The 27,602-nt window shown below is 44.4% G+C and overlaps 1 protein-coding gene and 1 non-coding gene across 2 annotated transcripts; both read right to left on the bottom strand.

The window, feature by feature from the left end:
* Positions 1-1,779: 1,779 nt before the first annotated feature.
* Positions 1,780-26,971, bottom strand: Mcm6 (minichromosome maintenance complex component 6). Its single transcript, NM_017287.1, has 17 exons — positions 26,757-26,971; positions 22,804-22,950; positions 20,625-20,735; positions 18,395-18,644; positions 16,689-16,854; positions 16,302-16,447; positions 15,818-15,968; positions 13,562-13,703; positions 12,238-12,379; positions 11,405-11,512; positions 10,187-10,342; positions 8,206-8,334; positions 7,130-7,291; positions 5,339-5,474; positions 4,479-4,634; positions 3,415-3,554; positions 1,780-2,235 (listed from the first exon to the last, which is right to left on the bottom strand). Exons 1-17 carry the CDS (start codon positions 26,861-26,863, stop codon positions 2,119-2,121), a joined length of 2,466 nt encoding a protein of 821 aa, NP_058983.1. The 5' UTR covers positions 26,864-26,971; the 3' UTR covers positions 1,780-2,118.
* Positions 7,813-7,893, bottom strand: Trnas-aga41 (transfer RNA serine (anticodon AGA) 41). The gene has a single exon. It is a non-coding gene; the product is annotated as a tRNA-Ser (tRNA).
* Positions 26,972-27,602: the final 631 nt, after the last annotated feature.

Genomic DNA, 27,602 nt, shown 5'->3' on the forward strand with positions numbered 1-27,602 from the left:
TGAGTGATTTAAGAGTACTGACTGGTTGCTTTGCAAACGTCACAGGTTTGATTTCCAGTACCCAAATGATGACTCACAGGGGATCTGAGGCCCTCTGACCATAGGCACCAGGTATGCACGGTACATATATATATATGTGTAGACAAAACACACACATACATCAATCTTGTAAAAGGGGGGAGCAGCCCTTCTCTGCATACATGTATGTGCACATGGTATGAAAGTGCATGTGTGTGTGTGCATTTGTGTAGAGTAGGGGCAGCTTTGGTCAGACACTGTTCACCTTGTATTTTTACTTAAAAATGAAATTGTGTGTGCATGAATTCCACACCACCTTGTGAGATCAGCTGGGTCTTTTTCGACCATGTCAGTCCTTGGGAGCAAACTGAGGTCCTCAACTTGTGTAAGTGCTTCAGCTGCTGAGTGGTCTTACAGGAGGCCCTCTTAATTTTAAGCTGGATCTTTCACTGGCTTGGAACTGATTTGGTAGGAGAAGCTGGGCTCCATCTCTTCCCCAGTGCGGGAATTCCAAGCATGGGCCACCACATTCAAGTTTATGTCTTTTCCACATTCAGTTACTCATGTTTGAGGGTCAAGTACTTTAATGACTGAGGTGTCTCGACAGTATAATAACTATATCAAGTTTTCATGTCACATTAAAATACAATCAAGAGTTTTCAAGTGTCTTTGAAGACACACTGAGGTCGGGTGTGGTGGGGATTTCTTTAATCCTACTGCTGGGGGGGGCAGAGGCACAGGTCTGAGGACAGCCAGGCTACATAGTGAGAGCTTGTCTCTACAACATTCGTAACAGAGCTACACAGCAAGACTGTCTTTAAACATATCAAAACTTGTATTTTTCAGTTATTATTGTACACATACATGTGTGGAGTCAGAGGTAAAGTGGCTTCTTGCCTCTCACTGGGGATTCTGGGATTGAGCTACATTTGCATGGCAAGCACATTTACCTGTTGGGCCATCTGAGCACATGTATGTATGTACACATATACACACGTTTTAAAAATGTATGTATGTAGATGTTTTGCTTATATGCACGTGTCATGTGTATCACACGCATGCCTGGTGCCTGCAGTTACAGACGGCTGTAAGCCACCATGAGGGTGCTGAGTGTTATTCCTTAGGTGTTGTACATTTAAAAAAGAAAAATAGCAAAAAACCCAGGTATTCTGACAGGCCTGGAACTTACCAAGTAGTTTATCAGGCCCTAGGGACCTGCCTGTCTACTTCCCCAGCAACAAATTATAAGCATGCACCACCATCTCGATATTTTGCTTGGACCCTGCACTGACTACTGTCGCCAACTTGCTGTGTGGGCTGGAGTTATCAGATAGGAAGTCTCAGTTGAAAAAATGCCTCCATTTGATGGGGCTGTAGGCGAGTCTAAGTGGTATTTTCTTAATTAGGGATTCACAAGGGAGGTCCCAGCCCATGGTGAGTGTTGCCCAGGGTTCAAAGAGGCCAAGCAAGCCACAGGGGTTAACCTAATAAAAAGCACCCACCCCTGGCCTCTGCCTCTGGGATCCTGCTGTTTTAGCATTCCTGTCCTGACTTTCTTATTATGAATAGTGCTAAAGTGTAAACCAGATAAACTCTTTCCTCCTATTTGCTCTTTGGTCATGGTGTTACATCACAGCAGCAGTAACCAAGACAGGCCCATGACCGCTTTATGATGGGCTTTCTCCTTGGCCCTTTCTGAGACAGACTTACTCTGTAGCCCACACGGAGGCAATAATCAAGAGTAGAAATGAATCCAACAGATCCAACAGACAACCACAGAACAATTGCTTTATTTTCACGAGTAAAAGCAGTGGCTGGAAACAGGAAAAAGCAATTCCCGCAGTCACATGTATGACAAATGCAGCAGGCTTTTCCTACACATGAAATAAAAAGTCTTTCAGAAAACATGATTGGGATCCAACTTCAACAGGACAAGCACAAAGTGCCCACGCATGTGCCAGCATGAAATCCACGGCCATGAACTCAGCTGTCTCTTCTCAACTGTCCCCAAGCATCGCTCCAGAAACGGTCTCAGTGCTGCCCAGGTCCCGGCTAAGGTAGGCCACCCCCGGTTCCTGGCCGTAAGTCACCTTCTATATCTCAATCTTCAAGCAAGTAGTTCGGGTTGACTACCAGGTAAGGATCTTCCTCATAGCTCTCGCTTCCTTCACTGGAGCCTTTCAGTCCAGCCTGGGTGAGCTCAATCAGAACGTGATCCTGGAGAACACAGTTTGTCCTCAGTCCAGAACCAGACTCTTACACATGTCTGCTACTTACACATTGTCTTGTTTCCTCTCCGAAAGCTTCTAGACTAGAACCACACCTTAAAGCCAATATCAGTGTGCTGCTCAACTCCCTTCTTACCAGGATGCTTTAGGCATAGCTGCCTTGAAAAACTAAGAAACCCAGCAGATACTGTGATTTTAATAAGGCACCCTACATATTATCAATGCTTGTTAATATAACTTTTAATCACCGCCTATCATCCTTTTCAGGAATCCCTCTTCCCACCTTCTGAGGCGTCTATGCTGCTATCCCAGCCTGAAACTTGCAGTCTTCCTGCCCGCATTTGACCACTAGGATTTAAGTGTGTGTCACCACGCTCAGCTAGACCCGATTTCTACTCCTTTTTAAATTATTCTGAAGAGTTACAGGTAGGTTTAGCCAGCTGATGTGGGTGCTCAGGGAGAGTAGTGCATGCTCATAACATTGAACTCTCCCTCTATCTCTTACTTCTTTTTTATGAAGGGTCATACCAGGCCTCTCACATGTCAGGTAGATTCTATTTCTAACTAAACTAAAACTAGGAACAGGTCAAAGCCTGTGATGGTGTATATATCCCGAAACATCAGCACTCAGGCGGCAAAGGCACAAAGACCTGACTTCTAGGCCAGTGTGGGCTTCACTGTGAGACACAATCTCTAAGTTAACAAACACCAAATATCTAAACATAATTCATCTGGGGATTTTCTCAGTAAAAATAATGTAGAACACACCATCTGTCTTTTCTCTTTCAGCCCCTAAGCAATTTTTGCCAAACAAAATAGAAAAGAAACTTCAAGTAAGACTGTATTGGATTGGGGGTGGGAGTGAGGTACAAGGTGGTGCTAGTGGGCTGGCTGAGAATTTACCATATAGCCACGTATGAATGAAGCCAACAGGGTGAAAAGAAAAAGTCAGAGAGCACCCAAACAGGGGCAGACACCATAAAAACCCACCCAAAAGTAAGGTCCAAAAGCTGCCCGCTCAGCTTTTATCTAAATTCTGCTTATTTTAGGAAAAGTCCCTCCCTTGCCGCTAGCTCTCCTCAACTACAATTATGACCACGTGTCAAAGCACACAAACTCATCCAAAACCTGCAGACACAGGCACTGTTCCTCTGCTGCGGGTACTCACGTAGTGTGTGAGACGATGAACAACCTTCTCTATGATCCTCTTCTTATTTATGAGCTCTTCTTCAGAGTCGATTTCCGACTCGATTTCCTTCAGGTACCAGTTGACCAGCTCGCTCCTCTTTAGGGCTGACTCATCCTCCTCTGCAACAAAGCACATTTAAAAGGACTGACCCCTAGCAAACTGCACTGCTGATTTTAGAAACTTGCAAAACAAGGTGAAGAATAAAGACCAGTGGTCTTAGAACATGTGCTTAGTATGTACTAATTCCTGGATCCAATCTTCATGCACAGATATAAAATCTCATGGATTTGTAAGCACCCCCATCAGAGCATTTCGTTTTGACTTCAAGTACTAGGTGACCCTGGCCGTGAAAGTCTGCAGCACAGACTGGCATTTTGCATGGTGACTTAAGCCTAGAAGCCACCAGAGTTGGCCTTGGAACTTTCTGTTCCTAGAACACATGCTGGGCAGCTCACAACCTACAGTAACTCCAGCCCTGGCGGGGCCCAGTCCCCCTTTTGGTCTTAATGGGCACCCATACACAAATGCCTATAAACACACAAAAGAATTAACTACAACACTAACAGATGATGGTTCATCCTCCCACCCATGAGTAACTGGCAAACCGTGACTGATATGAAATCATGGCAAAGCAGTTAAGGGTAAAAAGTGGGCAAGTGTCCCACCAACCAGGTACATCAGGGAAGGTTCTACTACACTGTGGTGTTCTATAGATAAAACATAAATACCCTGGCGAGACATCTGTTGGGAAGAAAGCAACTATAGTAATTTCCGCCTGCAAAGCTGTTCTTCATGTGAGCGATCTAAAGATTCTGCTTCAAAATCATAAGCTAAATACAGGAACACCTGCATTTATGTTCTGTATCGTAGAATGATCTGTAAGCTTCTGACAAGGAACTTGTAGGGAAGCTATGCCAACCCTACCCAAGTCTCCTTCCTAAAGTGAGCCAACCTAAGCGATCGATCACCTCTCCTGACTTCCGATAGAACACAACACCGGAAGTGGCGGGAACAGCAAATAAATAGCGTGGGGTACATCTCACCTTCTTCCATTTTCCTGAGGTGAAGCACGATGAGGTTAGAGATTCGGCAGTATTCAGCAAAGCCCAGCCTAAGGGAGGGCTTGGGAACGGTCTCCTGACTGGCATCTTCACCAGAGCCATTGAACCCGTTCACAGGGGCAGGGCTGTCAGCATGACCTAAGGAAGGAAGTAACCACCTAAGTCCTCTCCTTGTGCCTTCAACATCTAGAACCCACGTACATACTCTCTGTGCCTAATACAAACTTCAGAAAACAATCATTTTGTAACTAAATCCGAAAAAAACTAAAATCCTACCAGTGACGACAACTGGTTTGAGGAGAGTGTCAGGACGGGGACAGAGCTGGTATTGATAGCATTTGCAGCAGGGCATGGCAGCACACACCTATACTTTGTGCATGTAAAAGGCTGGACCAGATTTAAGACAACTTTAGGCTACCCACCTAGTGAGACATTTCAATATGATGGCGAGGTTTAAAAATCTTTAAATTGCTACTACGTACATGGATACACGCTAGCATGTCATAATGTATGCACAGATCAGAGGACTCAGCCCTCCTGCCTTCACATGCTAAGAGCACCAGGTTCCCAGGTGAGGGCAGTTACCCACTCAACCATCTACTGACCCAAGAAGACATTTTAAATTCAAGAGCTAAATAGAATATTGTAAGTAAGAGTAGAGGATGAGGACCTGCCCATTTTGATGTGCTTTCTTTTGGTCTTCCCAGCGTATATACTCTGTACAGCTACTTAACTGTGCTCCAGCTTACAGTTAATGTAAATCCCGTTTGATACATCCATTCACATCCATTGACAAGTGTGCCAGCAGCACGACACCCACAGGAGATGAGCAATCTCCTCACCATTGATGCCTCCTGGTCCCTCATCCGTCTCCATCTGGATCTCTTCCTCTTGATCTAGATTGACGTCAGGCGTTTCTACACGGATGATCGATTTATTCAGTAATCGAAAAGCTTCCTTCACATGTTTAGGCTGGACCTAAGTCAGTAATCAGACAACTTAGTTATGTAAGGTATTAGCGAGCTCGAAGCTAACTCTCACTTTCCACGGGCGTCTATGAATTGATACAGCTGTATGCACTCTATGTATCTGTGTGTGGGTCTGACTGGCAGTTGTGAGCAGCCCAATGTGGGTTTGCAAAGAATATCATGTGTATTGCATGGATGCATCACCTGCCAATTAAAAAGCCTAGGGCTTAGGCAGGAAACGGCAAGTGGGATATCTAGGAGGAGAAAGAATTCTGGGATAGAGCCATGTGGAAGATTTGTCTGGGAAGATCTAAGGAGACAGACTCATGATACCTGAGCATAGGTGGCAAAATGTGGATTAAAATAAATGGGTTATCTTTAGTTATGAAGTAGTTGGAGTAGCCTAGTTACATGGCCAGGGCATCCGCAAACATACTTTGAGTTTAAGTCTCATTTCTGGAGCATGGAGCTGGGAGGCAGAAGTGGACCTATCAAGAGCGGCTTTGTTTGATGTGCATTTGTCTGCAATTATGTCTGCACCACACGCACTCAGAGCCTGCAGGGCAGAAGGCACTGGATCCCTTAGGACTGGCGTCATGGACCAGGCCCTCACCACCGCCTGGCTTCTTCCTCTCTCCCTTCACTTACAGTACTGAAAACTGAACCCAGGGCTCAACATACAAGTATCTACAACATCCCAATCTTGTTTTATTGACTTATTTTTTTGAGACAAAGACCCACTCAGTTCAAATTGGCCTCAAACTTGAAATGTAGTTGAGGGGGTTGGGGATTTGGCTCAGTGGTAGAGCACTTGCCTAGCAACCGCAAGGCCCCGGGTTCGGTCCCCAGCTCCAAAAAAGAAGAAGAAAAAAAAAAAAAAAAAAAAAAAAGAAATGTAGTTGAGGATGACCTTGAACTAATGATTCTCCTATCTCCACCTCCTAAGCCTTGGGATTATAGGCATGTGATCAAGGTTCAAGGCCAATTCGGGCTTTAAATGCTATCTCAAAACCCAAGTGCACCTATAATTCCATCTATGGTTGTCTGTGGCAGAGGGCTGGGGATTTAAGCCAGGTTACCATAATAAATCTTGTTTCAGAAAAACAACAAACAAATGAACCTACCTCCCTTTTGAATTCTAACTGAACTTTGTATCTAAAGTACACAAAAGCTTCTTGCTGTGAAGCGGAAGTGTGGTTTCTAATATTGCCCCTTTCCCAGGATCTGACATTTGCTGTAATTCTAGGGCACCAAGAGCGACTACGGAGCTGAAGATGTAGGACAGTGTCATGAGTGTTTTGCCCTGGCATATGCAAAACCAAAACAATATCCAAACCCACCCCACACGGATTTTACAACCTAAGGTAGAAGGCTCCTTCCGAGGCAGGAGTCACAGTCACATTTGTATTCCCAGCCAGAGGCCCAGGGCAACGTAGAGATTAAATATTACTCACCTGTATGTGTACTCCATAACTTACTGACTATAATAAACATTTTTATCTGTTACTATCAGTCTAGATACCATGCCTCATAACTGCATGATAGCAACTTTCTTACTGGGAGAATAGTATCAACTGGTAGTGGGATATTCCATAACAAAGATAAAAACATGCCCACAAGCCAACTCATGCATTCCTGTTCCCGTGTTATCACAGGGGCTGGTACCTCATCACAGCAGTGCATGCGGGCCATCGATTCTGAGAGTCGGATCATGCTCTCAAGCTGTCTCACAGTGATTCTCCACGACGACTTGGTGATCCCAGAGCCATCCCTCTGGCGGAGGCGTTTGTACTGCTCCACAATGAAGTCCTCTGACTCTTTGGAAATCTGTTTCAAAACCATTCAAATCAGGGAGATATTTATACTTATTTGATTGACTACATTAAACTCCAGTTAAAGAGGTTCTGGATGGGAGCACTCCAGGAAACATAGAGGACAATGGATTACTTCAGAAACCGACACTCAGAAGCCTGTACATTCATGTACTAATTTTATGGACATGAGGACAATGGACCAGTGTAAGCAAATGACCATTTCATAATGTTAACATGTGAAGCCAATAGAATAAAATGAGACGTACCCCAAGATCTCAAAGCTCATTAGCACTCAGTCTATCCTGGAGGCTTAGCTAATGAACTTATGCTGGCTGTAGAGGAAAAGACAGCATATACTGACCTAAAAGACCCTCAGGTTTTCAGAGCAAGAACCCCAGTACATAGCAGTACTGGCAAATATACACTCTTCACACAAAAGTCGTTAACAATCCTTATTTACACATTTATTGTTAGATGGGTTTCACTATACAGACCACCATTCCTGACTAAAATATTTTTTTTTCTTTTTCTTTTTTTCGGAGCTGGGGATCGAACCCAGGACCTTGCGCTTTCTAGGCAAGCGCTCTACCACTGAGCTAAATCCCCAACCCCGACTGAAATATTTTTGAGGCTAGACTAGACTACACAGTGGAGACCCTGCCTGCCTCAAAAGATCAAATCAAATCTAAAGCTGCAATCTAAAGTGGGTTTTAACCAAGTTCAGTTAATTTCCACGCAACCCATTTATTTTATTTATTTATTTTTTTTGGTTCTTTTTTTCGGAGCTGGGGACCGAACCCAGGGCCTTGCGCTTCCTAGGTAAGCGCTCTACCACTGAGCTAAATCCCCAGCCCCAACCCATTTATTTAAATAAATATTAACAACGCTACACACAATGACTTATCCAGGTTTGGCAGGACAGATTACCTTGGGCTTAAACTGTCGGGCGAAGAGAAGATACCTTCTTATATCATCAAGGGAATAAACCCGGTCTATCGATTCTTCGATCCTCGAATGCAAGTCTACTATGCGCCTGGCAATAGCATAATCTGTCACCTAATTCAAAACAAGAGAACTTTCAGTCATAGTAGTACTGACTCCAAAGCACTGTATGTAGTAAGAAGGAATGCTACAAATGCTCTCTTATCTGGGCGTGTAGTGAGGGCTGCAATCCCAGGGAGGTAGGGGCAGGAACCTCAATGGAGTTAAGCCTCAGTTACATAGGAGGTTCGAGGCCAGTTATGCTACAGGAAACCCTATCTTGAAAGAAGACAAAATTAACCTCCATGTTCCTGAGAGAAGTTATTAATAGGTATCAACTTTCTGAGCAGAGTTTTTATTTACTTATTTCTTTTAGATTTATTCTATATGTATGTTTTGCTCACATGCATGTCTGTGTATCACATACATGTCTGATGGCCACAGGGTATTGTAAGAGGGCCTTGGATCTCTTGGTATGGTAGTTGTAGATGCTTGCGAGCTACTGTGTGGTGTTGGGAATCGAATGTGTGTCCTCTGCAAGAACAAAGTGCTCTTAACTTCCAGCCATCTCTCCAGCCTCATGATCAAAGGTTTTACAATAGATTTTTAATTAAAAAATAAATACATTTAATGCTGGGTATGGTGGCATCTGTCTTTAATCCCAGCACAGGGGAGGCAGAAATTCTGCCAGTTTGAGGCCAGCCTGGCCCACACAGCAAGTTTCAGACCAGCCAGAGTTATGGTGAGACTCTGTCTCAAAAAAGCAACAACATTTACTTGCCTATGTGTATGTCTTTGCACCTTGCACATGCTTGGTGGCCAGAGGCCAAAAGAGGGTTCAGACCCCCTAGAGTTATAGACAGTCGTTAGACACCATACAGGGTGGGCTTAGGATCAAACCTGGACCTCTGCAAAAGCAGCAAGTGCACCCAACCACTAAAATATCTCTATAGTACCCCGATGCCTACCTTACCCTGAGAATATACCTGGATGGAATTGAATGCCTTCAGTAACGTAGCCCAGTTGCTATGAGAACAGAAGAACTGGAGAGATTGGGGTGGGGGTAGGGAATTGGCCAAAACAAATCAGGGGCAAGTAACCAGTTAGAGTAATGTCACTGACACATGTGCATAGAAATGGTCTAATGAGGGCTCAGCACAGAAGCACATGCTTTTAACCCCAGCGGTTGGGAGGCAGATCTTTGTCATTTTGAGGCTAGCGAGGTCTGCATAGTGAATTCCAGGATAGTCAGGGCCACATAGTGACTGTCTCAAAAACAAACAAACAAACAAACAAACAAACAAACTTTCAAAAGAACAGCCGTAGCAGAACATTTATAAGAGCCTCTGACATGAAACTGTTTTCCCAGGTATGTCTTGTAGCAAGCCTCCTGAAGTAGATGACAGCTTTATCTTACACAGAAGTAAACTAAGTCCCAGAAAAGTTAAAGTATTTGACCAGGGTCTTAGTAAGTCTGGGACAGGATTGAAGAGTGTAGCTTCAGTGTGTCCTCTTAGCTACCAAGTTATTATCTCTGAGTTAATTACATTTGTGTACCTGTGAAGGGAAAAGGGGAGAAACTAAGCCCAAGCCCCCCAAACATTCACAAGAGCTAGGCGGTTTTACTTCGATAGCGTCTCGAGTCAGGTTGTAAGCAAGGGTTTTGTATCAACTATTGAAATAGAGGAACTTCCTGCTTATCGATTAGGAGATGGGCATGGTGGGTTACACAGAGCTCAAGTCAGCGTGCGTTACACAAGACCCTGTGGGGTAGTGGGCTGTTTGTGTGTTCACACACATCTGAGATGATAAGGTCGAATACTTAAATCTAAGAACAAATAACTCAGGCTAGAAGTATTACAGCCAAGAGGCACAAAAGGTCATGAAACTGAACACAAATGCAAACACGAGCAGCTGAAGTGGCTACCTCATTGCACTCATCCACCAAAATGAAGAAGAGGTCAAAGCGGGACATGATGGGCGCTGACAGATTGATGTTCTGTTTCAGAGATTTTGACCTGTCGTAGTGTCCGCTGACAGGGTTTGCTGCAGCTAAAATGGATGTCCTGGCATTCAGAGTTGCCTGTTCATGAGAGAAAACCATGAGATTAAAAAAACAAACCCCAAATGGCCAATATAGATACAGTATGAAGTTCTATCTCATGCAACTAACTAGACGGAAGCAAAAGCTTCTCACTCACTGAACATCAGGACTCAAGCCTAGTAAGGGCACAGTGAGCCTTCCACACGGTGCCCCTTAGCTGATGCGACAGTTGAAGGAGCTTGTGACAACCAGACTGAAAGCCACCCAATGTATGGTTCATGCAGCTGAGTGCCACAAGGCGGATAAATCATAGTGGACCTAGCAGGTGCTACTACAGGGAGACTGGCAATAAAATTATGAAGCTAAAGGGGGAACACACTGTATGTATTTGCTTACTTGTGCACATATACTCAGCATATACCTAGTATCCACTGTACTATGAGCTGTACGAGATTTCTTAAATCTATACATCAGTGCATTATGTGTATGCAGTCTGCTCTATGTAAGTGCCATGTGTCTGCAGGAGGCAGGAGAGGAAGCTGGAATCTCTGGAGGTGTAAGCTGCCCATGTGAGTTCTGCAACAACAGTACGTGCTCTTCTGAACTGCTAGGTCGTCTGTCCCCCAAACCTACTGCTTTAATATGTTAAGGTCCTCTTTAATGGTGGTTATCATATGATAATCAGATGGCATTTAAATTCGGCTTATCAGTGGGTTATCTGTGGTACTGGCAACAATAGCTGTCTTTGTTGCGGCAGGAGGCTGTTGTAAAGAATGCGCATTTATGAAGCTTTGTGAGTCACAGCTGGCTCTGCAGGTCCCATGTCCGTCTGCAAGCCTGGTGACCTGAGTGTGAGCCCCAGAAATCATGTAAAGATGGAAGGAAAGAAACACATTAGCAAGGTTGTCCTGCCACACAGATGCCATGGCAGCCCCCCAATAAATGAATATTTATAAAGCTTCACATTTCTGAAAAATGAAACGCTAAAAATCGCACCAGTCCCATTACTTTCCATCATAGCCACATTACACACTGGAACAGTGCACTCCACCAGGTGGACGTCTCTATCACAGTAATCTGCATGGCGAAGGGGACCCGCACCTTCACTCCGGCTTTAGTGATAGATATGGTCTGCTGCTCCATAGCTTCGTGAATAGCAACTTGGTCCCGCATGTCCATCTTATCAAACTCATCAATGCAACAGACACCCTGCAACCAAACAGATCCAGCATTAAGGGATTTCCTTGCAGAGCCGAGGATATAGCTCGGTGGCAGAGTACTTCCTTGCTTAGCACGAGTAAGGAAATCAGAGAAACTGCTTTGCAGATGTAAGGTGGTAAACTTACAAAGTTTCCACCAGAGACCTTTCCATGCCCCTGGCAAATGGAGCTGGGATATAAACACTCTCAGTTCCTGTTTTGGCAAGACGTCTCAGCAGAGCAGAGATAAAGGACTCTCCTGCCTGACTCAAACTTAAACCTCAGCACTGGGCTGGGTGGAAGGGTGCACACCTGTGATCAAAGATGTGGACGGCAGAGGCGGATCTCTGGGAGTCCCGGGCCAGCCACAGGTGACTGACTGGTCTAGCCACTGATTTTAGTCTGTAACAGTAAAGAGTGGATGGAGGAGTACCACAACGAATATAGACTTGCATCCTCACAAGGAATTCATCTTTGCCAAATATATATGTATGTATTCATGGATAGACCTGCTTAGAGATGTTGCAAAGCAACAAACTGGGATGGTCTAGTCACAGTAAGCAACACATTCTAGGGATGCTCAGAAAGTATCAACTAACGACAAGTCTCAACTCAGTGTAGATTAACAAAGCTGAGTTAACACACTAAGTAACTTAATTAAACTATAGCCTGTTAGTTAGTGAAAGGTCAAAGGGCGCTGATCTCCCCATGTCCAGTGGCACACAATGTCCTTACGTTATCAGCCAGCATCAACGCTCCAGCCTCGATGACAAACTCGTGAGATTCCTCATCTCTCACCACAGCTGCTGTCAAGCCGGCAGCACTGGAGGCCTTGCCACTGGTATACACAGCTCTGGGACTGAACTCATCCACATGCCTATTCAAGAACACCACACAAAGGCTCATTAGCACATCAATACACACCAGTTCCAGAAATACCAGCTAACAGGAGTTCCAAAACTGACTCAAATTCATTCCTGTCAGATGAATTAAAAAAAAAAAAAAAAAAAAAGCATTCATTTTTACTTTGTGTGTGTGACAGAGTGGTAAATGAAGGCCAAAGGACAACTTTGTGACTCCTTTCTGCCACTCTACACAAGCTCTCCAGGGACTAAACTTTAGTCACCAGTCACTTGCGAAGCTATTTTTTCAGCTCCCAAAAATAAACAGTAAAAAAATTTAAGGAAGTCAGGTGTAGTGGTGCAGCCTTGACTCTTAGCACCTGGGAGGCAAAGGCAGGCGGACTTTTATGAGTTTGAGACCAGCCTGGTGAGTTCCAGGACAACCAACGCCACACAGACCCTGTCTCGAAAAACCAAGGAAAAAAAAAAAAAAAAAAAAAAAAGGAATAGATTGGATGTAGTACAAGCTTCTAATCTCAGTATTTAGGAGACTAAGACAAGGAGATCTTACAGTGAGGCCATTCTAGGCTGTAGAGTAAAACCCTGTCTCAAAACAAAATAGAAAAGCAGTCTCTGACAACTCAGTTTAGTGGTTTTCATGGAACCATTACTATTATAGTGGGAAAATAGAAAGAACTAAACCACCCACCTATGCATTATGTATAAAACACAACGCAGCACATGCATGAAACAGAATATGCAGACCGATCACCACAGCATGATAAGAGTCGATGCACTGGAGCACACCAGACACAAAGGCCCAAAGAGCAGGGCTACACTCAGTTAAACAGTGTAAAATGGTGCTTGCTAGGAGCTGAGAGGGAGTGGAGAACGTGGCTTTACAAGTATGTGGTTCAGTTCAGGAGAACAAAAAGATGTTCTGGAGACAGAGGGTGGTAGCAACTAGGAAAATGGCTAAAACAAAACATGTTCCTACATAAAAGTACAATGTTGTCTACCTGCAGGTCACTCGTATGTTCTGCGGAAAATGGGAAAGTATGTAAAGCAATTATCTAAAACTGTTCTAAGGTGGGCACAGCGAAACATGCTACACGGAGATGCTGTCTCAAAAGTAAGGAGCAGCCGACACCAACCGCGTCCTTGGTGGCAGAGAGAACATGGCATACTTTTCCCACTGCACTACCTCAGGCACTTACTTGAGAAACTGGCTCTTAGCTGTACTTGGATCCCCAACAATGCAAACATTTATATCCCCACGAAGAGAGGTTCCTTCCCCTGTTGTCTTGGGAACGCCACCGAACAGCATCAGCAAGACGCCACGTTTTACTTCATCATTGCCTGAAGTGAAAAGCTCCAGATGAAAACTGATTTTTCAGAGGGATGGTGAAGTCAGCAGGTAAAGGTCCTAAGACCAGAAGGAAAGAACCAACTCTACGAAGCTGTCCTGACCTTCAAATGTGCCTCCCCCTTGGCATGATCCATCCACACGGTATAACTTAAAGGGCTCAGGGACAACATAACCAAGAGAAAGAAGCCACACGAGTGTCTTCTCCCACACCACAGCTATCAGTCCGTGTTTACCATCCTAGGAGCCTTTCCTTGTCCACTTCCTGTGTGAGGCCTTTCCCACAGACTTCTCCCACAAACACAGGCTTCCCCACTACACACTGCCACAGTTCTAAGTTCTTTTTCCTTTTTGTTGGAGTGGCATGAGTGCTACTCTTCCAGTTCATTGCTGGTTCTTGCTAGTGGCTGCTCCAGTTCCTTCAGGAACCTGGGGTGACATCTTTTGTTGACCAGCACTAAATATATGCATACTAAACTAATTAGATAACATGCTGAATGCAATTTATAACTGCTCATAAATCCAATATAAAGACCACAGTCTTTTTTCTTTTTTTAGAATTACTTATTTCCTTTATTTATATGAGTACACTGTCACTGTCTTCAGACACACTAGAAGCGGGTATCGGATCCACTCACAGATGGTTGTGAGTCACCATGTGGTTGCTGGGAATTGAACTCAGGACCTCTCTGGAAGAGCAATCAGTGCTCTTAACCGCTGAGCCATCTCTCCAGCCCAAGACCACAGTCTTAAACACCCCCCAATAAACAAAGAGAAATAATGGCTTGAGACAGTTCATTTGGTAAAGTGCTTGCCAGGCAATGCTCAGGACCTGTGTTCAATCCCTAGAATCCATCTGACAATCCAGGTACAGTGGCTGACACTTGTAATCCTGGAGAAGCAGACAGGCAGCTTACTAACTAGGCTTTGCAGACCACTGCAAAGCTTACTCCAAGAGCTGCACGTTAATGGAGGACTGCCTCGAGAACAAAGCCAAAACAAATCCCAAGGTGAACAGCTCCTGAGCATGTCATTTGAGGTTGACTTTGCTCATCATCCCAATCACGTATATACATACACATACAGAAACAGAAAATTTAAAAATCCATTCTAAAACAAAACTGACATAACCTGAGACAAAATGTGCTGAGGGTATGAGTTTTAAATAGTTCATTCATAGAAGCTTTGATATTCGTTATTTTGAGAGAACCTAACTGGGTATGGCATTCAGGAGACAGGTGAATCCCTTAAATTCAGGGACAGCCTAAAATCAACAAAAACTGAGATGGAACCTATTGGCTGTGGTAGATTATAGCTTTAATTCCAGTCCCATAAGTATGAGACTAACTTGGCCTATAGAGTTCCGGTGCAGTTGAGACTACATAGTAAGATCTTGTCTCAAACAAAGGAGATGGAATCTAATTTTCTACCTTTGAAGTTGGCATGAACTTAGCTTCTCTTGTAGATATGGTCCAGGCTATCCTTAAACTCACATGCACCCTGGGTCAGCCTCCTCCTCCATGGCAGAGAATGTAGGTATTGCTATGCCTAGTGTGACTTTAACAATAGCTATGTGAACTTAAGGCCTGTAGCTCCAAGACCCGGAGAGCACTGTCTCCTTCCTGCTTTGCTTTCATTTCTACAGTAAATGGGCTGCTTGTGATGAAGACCTGCCCACTGGATGTCTCCCTGTGAGGAATCCAAGCTGCCAACTATCCACCAGCACTAAGTTGAGTCAAAGTGAGTCCCTGAGGAGCTCTAACCCCTAGTCTACCTTTGGGTGTCTACAGCTTCTGCTGATGCATCAACTTTATTAAGTGCATTGGTATTTTATCTGCACGTCTGCCTATGTTCCACATGCAGGTCTGGTACCCTCAGAATCCCCAGAAGGCACTGGATCCCCTAGAACTGGGATCACAGATGGTTGTGATCTACCATGTGAGTACTGTGAATCAAACCGGGGTTCTCTGAAAAAGTAGGAATAATCTTATCTTCTGAGCCATTTCTTCAACCCCAAACTAATGTCTTCATGAAAATCCCTGAACCAGTACTACCCATGAAATGTTCACTACTGACGTCGAGTCTCCGTCACAGACAGAGCTCTTACCGTGGATCGTAGGGAAGAGGCTAGTGCAGAGATTGTGGTACAGGTTTTTGTCCTGACTCATTTCAAACACCTTTTCCCATTCCTTCACCGTCATTTGGTTCTTAATGCTCTCAGCTGTCTGCTCCTCATCTCTGAGTTCTTTCCCTCCAAACTGAGAGGTGGAAGAAAAACAAAATAAAAAACATTATAGAGAGCCAGGATAGCGTAAAGGGAAAGAAATTCCACTATAAAGTCCCTAAACGAGGCTTCAGTTAATAAAGATACGTAAAAGCTTATCTTCTGGCCAGAGGAAACAAAATGCTGCCGTTGGCTTATTTCTATCTCTGAACTGTAGTGAGAAGCCCGTCACTGACATGCTCTGCCAACTTAGTAATCTCACACTGAGGTTGAGAATGGAGCCCAGTTCCTACCTAGCAGGCACAGATCTCATGCTTATGTAATTCCTAGCACAGTAAACAGACAAGTAAGTAAAAATAAGACCTACTCGTGGGTTGGTTGGTGCAACATAGCAGGCAAGGAAGACCAGCCTGTATGACAGGTCTCTGACACCCAGGGCTCGGAGCCCTCGGATGCCTTCTGTCTCATACCCGTCAGCGCCACTGACTCGGGAGTTGGTCTCCGCACGTGCTCCTGTAAGAGCGAAAGACAGGTGTCTCACAGCTCAAATACTAATGGTGCTCATAAGAATAACGTGCTTGAATAAGCCAAAGCTGAAACGCCATCCTTCATAGAAAAAGTCTATTTTTCACTCTCTTCATACTTAACTGTGCTCATCCCGATCGGTACGTTACAAAGAAGATTCTAGAAGCCAGATATCCTGAGAGTAGGTGACTGATCAGGACTGGTTACATCCAAGCAACAAATTACTGACCTGGTGTGCTAAGCTTGGAGACGTCCGGCACAACAATCAGCGTCCCCGTGAAGTCACACCTGTCACCAGCCTGGGCTGACTCCACGGCTTCGGCCCTCAGGACAACCTCCAAACTCCGGGGGATGCTTCCCCGGGGAAGCTCCGCTTGAGTCTCTTGAATACGAACCTACAACCAAGACCAACAGCAAAGGAGAGATGCTTTCACACGCTACACACCTGAAATCAAATGCTACAAACACCCACCTAACCCAGCCTCCTTGCACACCTTGTTCTGTGTGTGTGTGTGCAGGTGGTCACACCTGTCTCAGGTGTCACTCCTCGGGCACCGCCCACCTTCTCTCTTACGACCGGGCCTCTTACTGGCCTAGAACTCACCAATTTGGCCAGGCTGGTTGACCACCTAACTTTTAGGGATCTGGCTGCCTCTTCCTCCCCTGCACAGTACACGCCACCACACTTAGCTCTTTCTGTAGTACTAGGGATCAAATATAGGTCTCCATGCTTGTTGACAAACTGCCCTATAGACTTGTGACACATACCAATATTCACCTAAAGTTTGTACTGGGGGCTTGAAAGACGTTTCAGCTATTAGGAGAACTGGCTGCTTTTCCAGAGGACTTGGGTTTAATCCCAGTACCCACATGGAGGGTTCACAACCACCACCAACTGCAGCCCCAGAGGCTCCAATGTCCTCTTCTGGCCTCTGTAGGCACGGCATGCATATGGTTCTTAGATATACATATAAGCATAACACCCATATACCTAAAAATACATAAAAATTTTGTGCCCTAAAACTTTTACTCAAATACTTCACCTGGCTAAGCAATTTATCTCTTGGCTCTGGAGAGATAGCTGGGTAATTAATTAAGAGCTTGGTCTGCTTTGCAAATGTTGCACCACATGTGGGCAACACACATAATAAACTTTTGTGCCCTTTTAGTCAAATGGCTCAAGAGATGAATCTACTGGGACTGAAGAGGTGGTTCAGTGGTTAAGGACCAGAATTTGGTTGCTAGCATCCACGTGGAGGCTCACAACCACCTATGTCCTGGTTAGTTTTTATCATCTTAACATAAGCCTGGGAAGAGGGACCTCGGTCATGCTGGCTTGTGGGCAGGCATGTGGGGGTATTTTCTTGATTAATGACTGGTGTGGGAAGGTCCAGACCACAGTGGTTTGGACCACTCCCAAGTAAGTGGTCCTGGGTTGTAGAACAGGTTGAGCAAGCCTTGGATTACTGTAAGCAGCATTCCTCCATGGCAGTGGTTCTCAACCTTCCTAGAGCCCCAACCCTTTAACATAGTGTTCATCATGTAGTAACCCCTAACCATAGGGGTCGAGACCCACAGGCTGAGAACTACTGCTCTATGGCGTCTACTTTGGTCCCTACCTCCCAAGTCCTATCTTGACTCCCTTCCTTCAATGACAGACTGTAACTTAAGATGAAGTAAACCCGAACACCGCACCCCACAACCCCCTATTGCTTTTGGTCAAGTTTATCACACAACAGAACTTAACTAGGACAATCTGTACCAGAGGACCCGATACCTTCTTCTGGTCTCTGTGGGCACTACATTCCCACAGAGACTGACATAATATGTCATTACGAGGGCCAAAAATGAATTATTAGCATTATTAGCTTTAAATCTAATCTGTCTAATAAATACATTTACATATAAGAATGTAATCTAAGCAGAAGTAAGTACCTTTTGAAAATCAACGAATCTCGATTTATTGGTGTCTAGAAGGAACCTCTTCCTGTTGGCGCATACTGGATTGCGGCAGATGCTCGGCTGTGTGTATTTGAACTGCTGCTCTACGTCCTTGATCACTGTTTGGCAGTCGAGGCACAGGAAAGTCCCACTCACAAGCTCGGGGTGCACTGGGTGAGTGCGCACCACCTGCCCACTGATGCGAGTGAGTAGCCCGATCCTGGAGGAAGTGAGCTCACGAATCCTATGTGAAGAAAGAGTCACATTAGCAGACACCTTTCTGTCCTCTTCCCCACTTCAGTTCCAGGGACTGAACCTAAAACCTCACACCACTTCCGCCTGTTAAGAAAATCTTCTAAGTTTTTGTCTCATGTGTGAGCATGTCTCTGCGGGTGTGCACGTGTGAGGGCGGGCACCAGACACCAAGTCATCCTGGATCTGGAGCAGCAAACGGTCGTGAGCCTCCCGACACTATGCTGGGAACTAAACTCAGGTCCTTTGCAAGGAACACTTCACTCTTAGTAGCTGAGTTACCGCTGTAGTCCATAACTTCTTTTAAACTGTGTAACACAAATTCACAACTAAAAATAAAAGTGAGCTGGGCAGTGAGCTGGCAGTGGTGGCGCACACCTTTAGTTTCAGCACTTGGGGCAGAGGCAGGCGGACATGACTTTGAGCCCAGTCTGTCTACAGAGCAAGTTCTAGGACAACCAGGGTTGAACAGAAAAAGTGGCAAAAAGCTACAATAAGTAAATAAAAACAAATAAGAAATGACTGAAGAAATAAATTGGGTGGGTGCCATGACATGCATCTAAAATCAGTGTGCTGTTGAAGGGGCAGATCTTGGGTGCTCACTGGCCAGACAGCCTAGCCGGAGGACCTCAGACTCGGAAAAACACTGTTTCAGGATTGGAGAACTTATGGCTAAGAGTATTTGCAGCTCTTCCAGAGGATCTGAGTTCCTATGTCACAACAGGAAGGAAAGTCACCCCAGGAAATCCAGCACCCTTTTCTGGTCTCCTGGTCTCTTTGGGTAGTGTACACACTTGTGTTTCTCTCTCTCTCTCTCTCTCTCTCTCTCTCTCTCTCTCTCACACACACACACACACACACACACACACACACACACACACACACACACACACACACACCACAAATAAATATTTCAAATGATTTTCTTCAAGTTAAGAAGATGTTTCAAGGGGTTGGGGATTTAGCTCAGCGGTAGAGCACTTGCCTGTCAAGCGCAAGGCCTTGGGTTCGGTCCCCAGCTCCGAAAAAAAGAAAAAAGAAAAAAAAAAAAAAAAAGATGTTTCAAAGTTATGCATTTAAGTTGGGGGGAATGGGGGCATGGTGATATATGCCTTCTTTTTAAAAATTACTTATTTTTATTATGTGCATTGGTGTTTTGCCTGTGTGTACATCTGTTTGTGAGAGGGTATTAGATGCCCTGAAATTGGAGTTATAGAGTTGAGTTGCCATGGGTGCTGGGAATTGAACCTGGTCCTCTGGAAGAGCAGCCAGTGCTCTTAACCACTGAACATCTCTCCCAATCCTAGTGGTGCATGACTCAATCTCAACACTTAGGATGGCAGAAGCACCTAATTTCTATAAAAGGTGATTTCTGTGAGTTCAAGGCTAGCCAGGTCTACATACTGTGAGTCCATATTCATTAAAGTCCTAAAATTCATTAAGTTTTTACTCTTGAAATTTATTCTTTTTTTTTTTGAGACAGCATATCACTACATATTTCTGGCTGACCTGAAATCATTATTTAGACCAGCTGGCCTCAGTTCTCACATTTTTTCCCTTGGCAAATCTTGTCCTGATTTCCCTAAAAGGTGCTTTAAGAATAACAACACCAAGTACCTGCTTCAACTCATATTGCCTCTCCTAGCTCCAAGGAAAAACAAGTTTCTCCAAACTAAACTTCCTGAGTTTGAATACTTCAAAAACGTCAGTGTGACCTCGGCATCTGGGGACTGGGAATCTGAAGCCAGCACAAGCTACCCAAGAAGGCCTTATTTTCAAAAGACACAGCAAACAAGAGGAACTGTCACAGTATCAGTGCTCTATGATAGGTGAGGACTCTGAGACCCAGCCAACGGAGGCTGATTTGTGCACCACACTGGCTTGAGCGGCACACCTCAGGTGTTATAAATGCCCAGAGTAAGTGGTATCTGATACAATGGGTCCTTTCACCCCCTAAAGGTTCCTTCCTTACTTGTGTCTAGTGGGTAGGTCTTGGAACGCAACATAAAAATCCTTAGCAAAAGGGATCTCCTTTCGGTCTTTGACAAAGGTCTTCAAGGCTCGACACAGGTAAGGGTAGACTCTGAAAAGCAAGCAGAACCAGTGACAGATTAGTCTTACTAAATCTGTCTTCTTTTTCATGTTTGTCAACTTTGAGAGCACAGCATTTCATCTGGTCACAGTCAAGCTTTAAAACTTAACTGCATGATGGTTTTATCAACCACCTCTATCCCAGCACACATAGAAACTCCAAACACAAAGTGTTATACTTGTTGCTTGAATCATTTAGTACTCAAACCACAGGCAACTTTCCTGTCCAAGGTAATTTAAACCTTGTCAGCACTGTGTTCAGTATTGTTAGTTTTCTCTGGATAGTTTACAAACTAGGAAAGCAGAACCCTATTTGGTCAGTCCTAGTTTATGTTTCCTCTGCTTGCTTTATAATAAACTCTGCTGCCTGTATAGGGTATGTGCACCCATAAACCTGTGAAACCAGAGATCAACATTAGGTGTCTCCTTGCATCACTTTTTCCCACGCATGGTCTCTCCTTGAACCTGGGCCCCACTACTCAGTAGCTAGACTGTTCCCCAGCTCTGGGGTTATCGGTATAACTACCACAGCTATTTTATGTAGGGCTGGGAACTGAACTCTGACCCTAATAGTTCTGCAGCAAGCACGTTCACCCGTGTGGCTATCTCACCCAGCTCCCCTTCAACTATTCTTGATCAGCTATGAATGAAAAATTTCAGAGACCTCCAGCTTCCAATTCACCATGAAAACAGGACCATGTTTCTAACTTGTGTGTCTTTACTTCTCTTTTATCACTGTTAACAAAAATTCATATTTATACAAATATATATTTAGAAGAAATATAGACCAGTATTAGTGAACAATTTTTTTTGTCATACATAGCTAAAAACAAAACAAGCTGAAGTTATTTCTACCTCTAAAACACTCAAGCTATGAATGCTGGATATAGTGGTGCACACTATATCCCAATACTTGGGAGGCAGAGACAGAGAGAGCTCTGAGTCTGAGGTCAGCTTAGCCTACAAAAAACAAGATCAAGGCCAAGCATGGTATATACTGAGACCCTGATTCAAAGCAAAAGACAAAACGCCACACTCAAGCTATTAAAATATTCCCAGGGAATTTTATATTGAAAATTATATATTAGATCAAAAAGAGCAGAGTACATTATCTGTAATAGTCTCCCCCAAACTATATACACATAGGAAGACATCGAAATACAGTAAAGGTCCTTATAGAACTCTAGACTTGAAAGGCTTTTGTAAGCTTGCTTCCAGACCTGCAAAGACTGGCTACCAAGGAGTGGCAGAGTTAAAAGCATACAGATAATTTGATTTTTTTCTCTACTCTTTTTTTAGAATAGACACACATGGATTGGCAAGATGGAGAAGTGGGTAAGGGTGCTGTCCCCAAAGCTGAGAATTTGTGTTCAATCACAGGACTTATAAGGAGGAGCGGCTGATCCAACTCATGTAAACTTTTACAAACTCCACACGTGTACCTGCCTGCCCTTTTAAATAAAAATTTAAAAGAGATATATATTACTTCCATAACCAGAAAAATAATTAAAACTTTTAAGAGAACAAATACAACATTATTGCTATAAAGACCCCTAAGTTGGCATGAGTGGTGTGTGCTTATAATTCTTGCTGTTCAGGAAGCTGAGGTTAGGCACTAAACATGAGCTCAAGGTCAACCTGGGCAGCACCTCACTCAATGAGACCCCATCTGAAAAATCATTATCGTTGGTGCAAACTTAGGACCCAACTAGGTAACTTATTCTAAGTACCATTCCAGTGGGGAGATGGGATAGGCAAAGATCCAATAAAATGAGAAAGCAAAAGAACTCTATGTTTGACACACAGTGAGCAGTTTTCGTCTTGGGGAAACTACATACAAGCAACTGTTTTTGATATCTCAGACAAGGAAACCCAGCTCTACAAAGGCCAAGGTTAAAGTCAGACCTGCATCGATAGAACCACTTGCTGTACCAAAGGTCCTCTCCTTGGAGGGAAGTAATTATGAAAGCCGTCCTCCTTCCTTAGAGGGAACATCCAGGGCAAGGAGCTGGGCTTGCAGGCTTCATGTCTATTTAAAGGAAAAATGAATACACTCTTACCTGTAGAACTCTTCCTGAATGGTGGTAGAAAGTTGTTGGTTAAATTGTTCCAGGTCTGCAAAACTCACAACCAGTGTGTTTCTCTCAGGACGAATCAGCTCCTCTGCGAACTGCAAGTATTTAATTTCTCCATCGCTACCCTGGAACCTGCAGATGCATACAAGTCACATTAAACTAGGCAGTAAAAACTAATCCGGACACTAAATAACTTAGTGTACTGATCAACCAGCATCGAGTTTAGGGTCAGAGTTTAGGGTTACATCCAGTATTTACATGATTTATGGCAAATTACTTACTTTTCTAAACTTAATCTCATAAAATTGCTTAGATGATACCTCTAAAATGAACTGTACAATGCTTACACATTTATATATCTATTCTATTTATGTTTGTGTATATACTACATCCCACATGTGAAAGTACAACTTATAGGGACCAGAGAGATGGCTCAGCTGTTATGAGAGCTGTTGATCTTCCAGACGACCCGAGTTCCATTCCCAACACTCATATCAGGAAGCTCCCAAGCACTGTAATTCTAGCACCAGGGGATCTGACACTCTCTTCAGGCCTCCGAATTAAAACCAACCAACCAACCAACCCAATCCAAAACAAAACGTATGGAAGTCGGTTCTCTTCTGCTATCATGAGCCCTAGGGATTGAACTCAAAATCGTCAGGTTTGCAGTACCCACTGAGCCATCAGCCCCAGTCCTCACCCCAATTAAAAATGTTTGGATTTTATGTGTACGAGTAAACTTCATATATCCACATGCACTGCACATGTACCTGGTGCTTGAGGAGGCAAGAAGGTAATGGGCATCCCTGGAACTACAGTTACCAAGTGGGTGCTGGGAATAGAACCTGGGTCCTCCACATGAGGAGCCAGTGCTTTTAACCACGGGGCCATCTCCCCAGCTCTGATTTAACAGTTTCTTTTCTTTCTTTTTTTCCCTTCTTCCAAGTCAGGTTTTTTGTTGTTGTTGTTCTGTAGCCTTGGCTACCCTGAAACTTTCTCTATTCCAAACTCACCTGCCACTGCCTCCGGGTACTGAGATTAAAGGTGTCCCAGTACCACACACCCAGATGATTTAACATTTTCTAATGAACAGGTTTTTTTAAATTATTGTTATGTGTAATTAAGACCAGAGAGTTAAAATCCCTGAGTTAATTCCCACCAGTCATAATTTAAGAAGCATAATTTAAGAGGCTGGAGACGTGATTCAGTGCTAGTGCTTGCCTAGCGCACATGAAGTCTTAGTTCTAATCTCTAACACACACACACACACACACACTTAAAGCAAGCAAAACAAATAACACCCATATAGAAATGACTATTGTTAAAGAGCTCAAGAAAATGAAGGGTTTTTTTTTGGGGGGAAGGGAGCAGGAGCAAAATTAATTTTCCTCTTCCAATTACAGCAAGAAGCACTCAAGCATAAGTATTACATCTGATACCTAAAAGCACAGAAAAGGTAGTGTCGTTTCTGTCCTGGGGTTGGCATTCTCAGGAGACAAAACTCAAAACAATAAATGTTTTTATTGACAACAAGTGCCAGAAATAGAAGCTAATTATGCCCACAGGAGAAGCTATAATAAAGATTCATAGATGTAAAAGGTGGCGTTGGAAGTCATTAAAAGGTAAATTTACTGAAAAGTGGTGGCTGGGCTTGGTGATGTGAGCCTGTTAATCCTTGTCAACGAGGCTAAAGGTGAAAAGTTGGAAGTTCGAGGACTGACTAGGGAGCTTAGAGGGACCTTCGCTCAAAATTAAAAAAGGCAAAGAAGGCCCAGGGAGCTGGGCGCAGTGATGCACTTCTTTAATGCCAGCACACAGCTATGGCAACACAGTAAGGTCTGTCAAATTAGAAATAAAAGGGGGTACAGCTCAGGGGTGGGATGCCTGTCTAGCATATGTAAGGCTCTGGGTTCCTTCCCTAACACATTAAGAAAACAAGCGAGAGGGGCTGGGGATTTAGCTCAGTGGTAGAGCGCTTACCTAGGAAGCTCAAGGCCCTGGGTTCGGTCCCCAGCTCCGAAAAAAAAGAACCAAAAAAAAAAAAAAAAGTGTAAAAAGAAAACAAGCGAGCAACGAAAAAGATGGTTGAAGCAGCCACAGTGACGGAGGATGGTTTTGGAGAATGAAACTGTAATAGAAAATTTAGACAGGGCTGGGTGGTGATGGTGCACACCTTTAGCCCCAGTACTTGGGAGGCAGAAGCAGGCGGATCTGAGTTTGGGGGGTTACATAGAGAAGCCCTGTCTCAAAAAACAAACAAAGAAAAATTTAGTATTCTGTAAGCAAAAGCAAAGCTGCTCTGTGACAGGAAGTTGATTATTTTAAAAACTAAGTCCTGTTTATGCTAAGACCAGCACTTAGCTACCAAGAAAAGGCACTTTTACTGTCTGCTAAAATGTACTCTTCCAAAAGACCTTCGTGAAGATGGCCCGAGGGCTGAGAACCCATAGCTGACAGGGGAAAGCATCTGGAAATAGCAGGCCTACTGAGATCCCAGGAAAAGTAGCTGCTGCTTGTTGCCTTCCCAATGCTGTGACCTTTAATTAGTTCCTCATGTCATGGTGACCCCAGCCATAAAAAATCATTTCATTGCTACTTCATAACTGTAATTTTGCTGTCATGGATTATAATGTGTACCTGATATGTGCTGCTCCAAGGGGTCTTGACCAACATGTTAATAAGCACTGGTTTACAGTTTCATCAAAAGAAGTCTTGGGTTGGGGTTGGGGATTTAGCTCAGTGGTAGAGCGCTTGCCTAGCAAGCGCAAGGCCCTGGGTTCGGTCCCCAGCTCCAAAAAAAGAAAAAAAAAAAAAAAAAAAAGAAAAAAAAAAAAAGAAGTCTTGGGTTTTGAAGGACAAGCAGTTGTACTGACTGCCAAGAACATTACAAATGTAGGAATATAGAATTTAAATCACAGGCGGGGTTTTCTCTGTGTAGCCCTGGTTGTCCTGGAACTCACTCTGTAGACCAGGCTGGCCTCAAATTCAGAGGATCCGCCTACCTCGGCCTCCCAAGTGCTGGGATTAAAGGTTCGTGCCACCACTGCCCTGACTACAGTTAAGTATAGCAGAATTTCATAAGATAGCTGTGTATCCAAAAGGACGATGAATATATATACAGCAATATATATACATGTCATGTCATTTTATTCTGCTGTAAAGAAAAGTCTGGACTACAATAAGCTGCACGTCTAGCAAAATTAGTCACACCGACTCCCAAAAGGTCAAAACCGTAAGTTTTTGTTATATACTGACATCATCTTTTTAAAAAAAGGAAAGAATTTTGTAAGTAAAGTCACGGTGTTTACACTCCATATTGGAGGCAGCAGAGTAAGGAGCAAGCGCACTGCTGTGTAGTTGCTGCTAGGTGGTGGAAGCTATGAGGCCAGGACCTTAGAGGATGGCAGGGAAGGCGAGAGATGGAAGGAGGCAGATGTCCAGAACAACTCTTTCATTATATAGGGCAGTCATCAAGCCATAGGTTCCTGTTAGAACTTTCTTCAACATAAGGTGGTCCAGTGCAAGCTCCGCAAAAGCTCCCGGTTCCTGGCTGTGTGCTCAATCCTACCCAAGAGGTAACGGGCTCTCCCCAAACCCTGACCTCACTGGGCTGTGACGTGAGCCCTGAAATAAAATAGGAAGGGGCTGGGTTTCATTCTCAGCATCGCATCAACCAGGCATGGCGGTGCACATCTGTCATCCCAGCAACCAGCTAAGTGGAGGCAGGAGGATCACAAGTTCAAAACCATCTTGCGCTACACAGCGAGTTCGAAACCCCGTCTCAGAAACGCAAAGAGAAAGAAGCGCAGTATGACGCAAGGAAGGTGGAGAAAGGAATCCAGGGGGCTTTGGAATCTGGCCTGGCCCGGCCCCAACCCTTCCCGAGCACACAGGGCCTAGACCTCCGCCCGGCCCGCGAGACCCCGGAGGCCACTCACTCTTCCAGGAAGTCTAGGAACAGCTTCTGACATTTCTCGGCCACCTCATCGCGCACCTCCGGGTGCTGGCTTCCCGCACCGGGCTCCGCAGCCGCTGCGAGGTCCATGGCAGCGCTAAAAGTACGCACTGCTGAAGAAAGACCACCGCCGAGAAGCCGCAGCAGCGGAAGGCCTAGCCGCAAGCTCCACGCGTAGCTCCTTCCGCGCCACCGCTTCGCGCGCTCCTCTGGTTAGCCCCGCCTCCTCACCCCAGCCAATAATGGAGCGGGAGCTGAGCTACTTCGCGCCAAGTCTGTCCAATCAATGGCGGTTCCGTCCAGAGCCCCGCCCACCACACGCTAATTTCGCGCCAAAAGCAGACGCCAAGAAGCTTTTGCCCATGCGCAATGTAGTCGCCCCCCCTCTGGTTATTTTGGCTTAAAGAGCTAAAAGGTGGTGGGTTTTTCACTTCTTCTATCTTCTCCCTCCCTCCCTCCCTTTCCCTTCTTTCTTCCCTTCTCCTTTTCCTTTTTCTCTTTTCCCCCTTCTATCCCTTTCCCCCCAGAGTTTATGTAGATTAAGTGGGAAAATAACTTAAGAGTGGAAGGAACCCCAAAGAAGGAATACACTTAAAACTTTTATCCTATTTTTATGTTTTTTAAGATTGTTTCCCTGGTATTGGGAGATAAGAATAAGGCTCCGTAAAAGGGAAAAGTCACTCAGAGTTAAACCTACCGTGAATTGTCTATTTTGGGGAAGTAGGCTGTAAACCAGCCACAGGAGAGAGCCCCTTAAGAGTCAGGTGGAGAACTGGAGAGGTGGCTTAGAGGATAACTCATGCTGCAGGAGACCCGAGTTGGCTTCTCA

This window comes from Rattus norvegicus, chromosome 13 (genome assembly GCF_036323735.1).
Source record: "Rattus norvegicus strain BN/NHsdMcwi chromosome 13, GRCr8, whole genome shotgun sequence".
In the NCBI taxonomy this organism is placed as follows: Eukaryota; Metazoa; Chordata; class Mammalia; order Rodentia; family Muridae; genus Rattus; species Rattus norvegicus.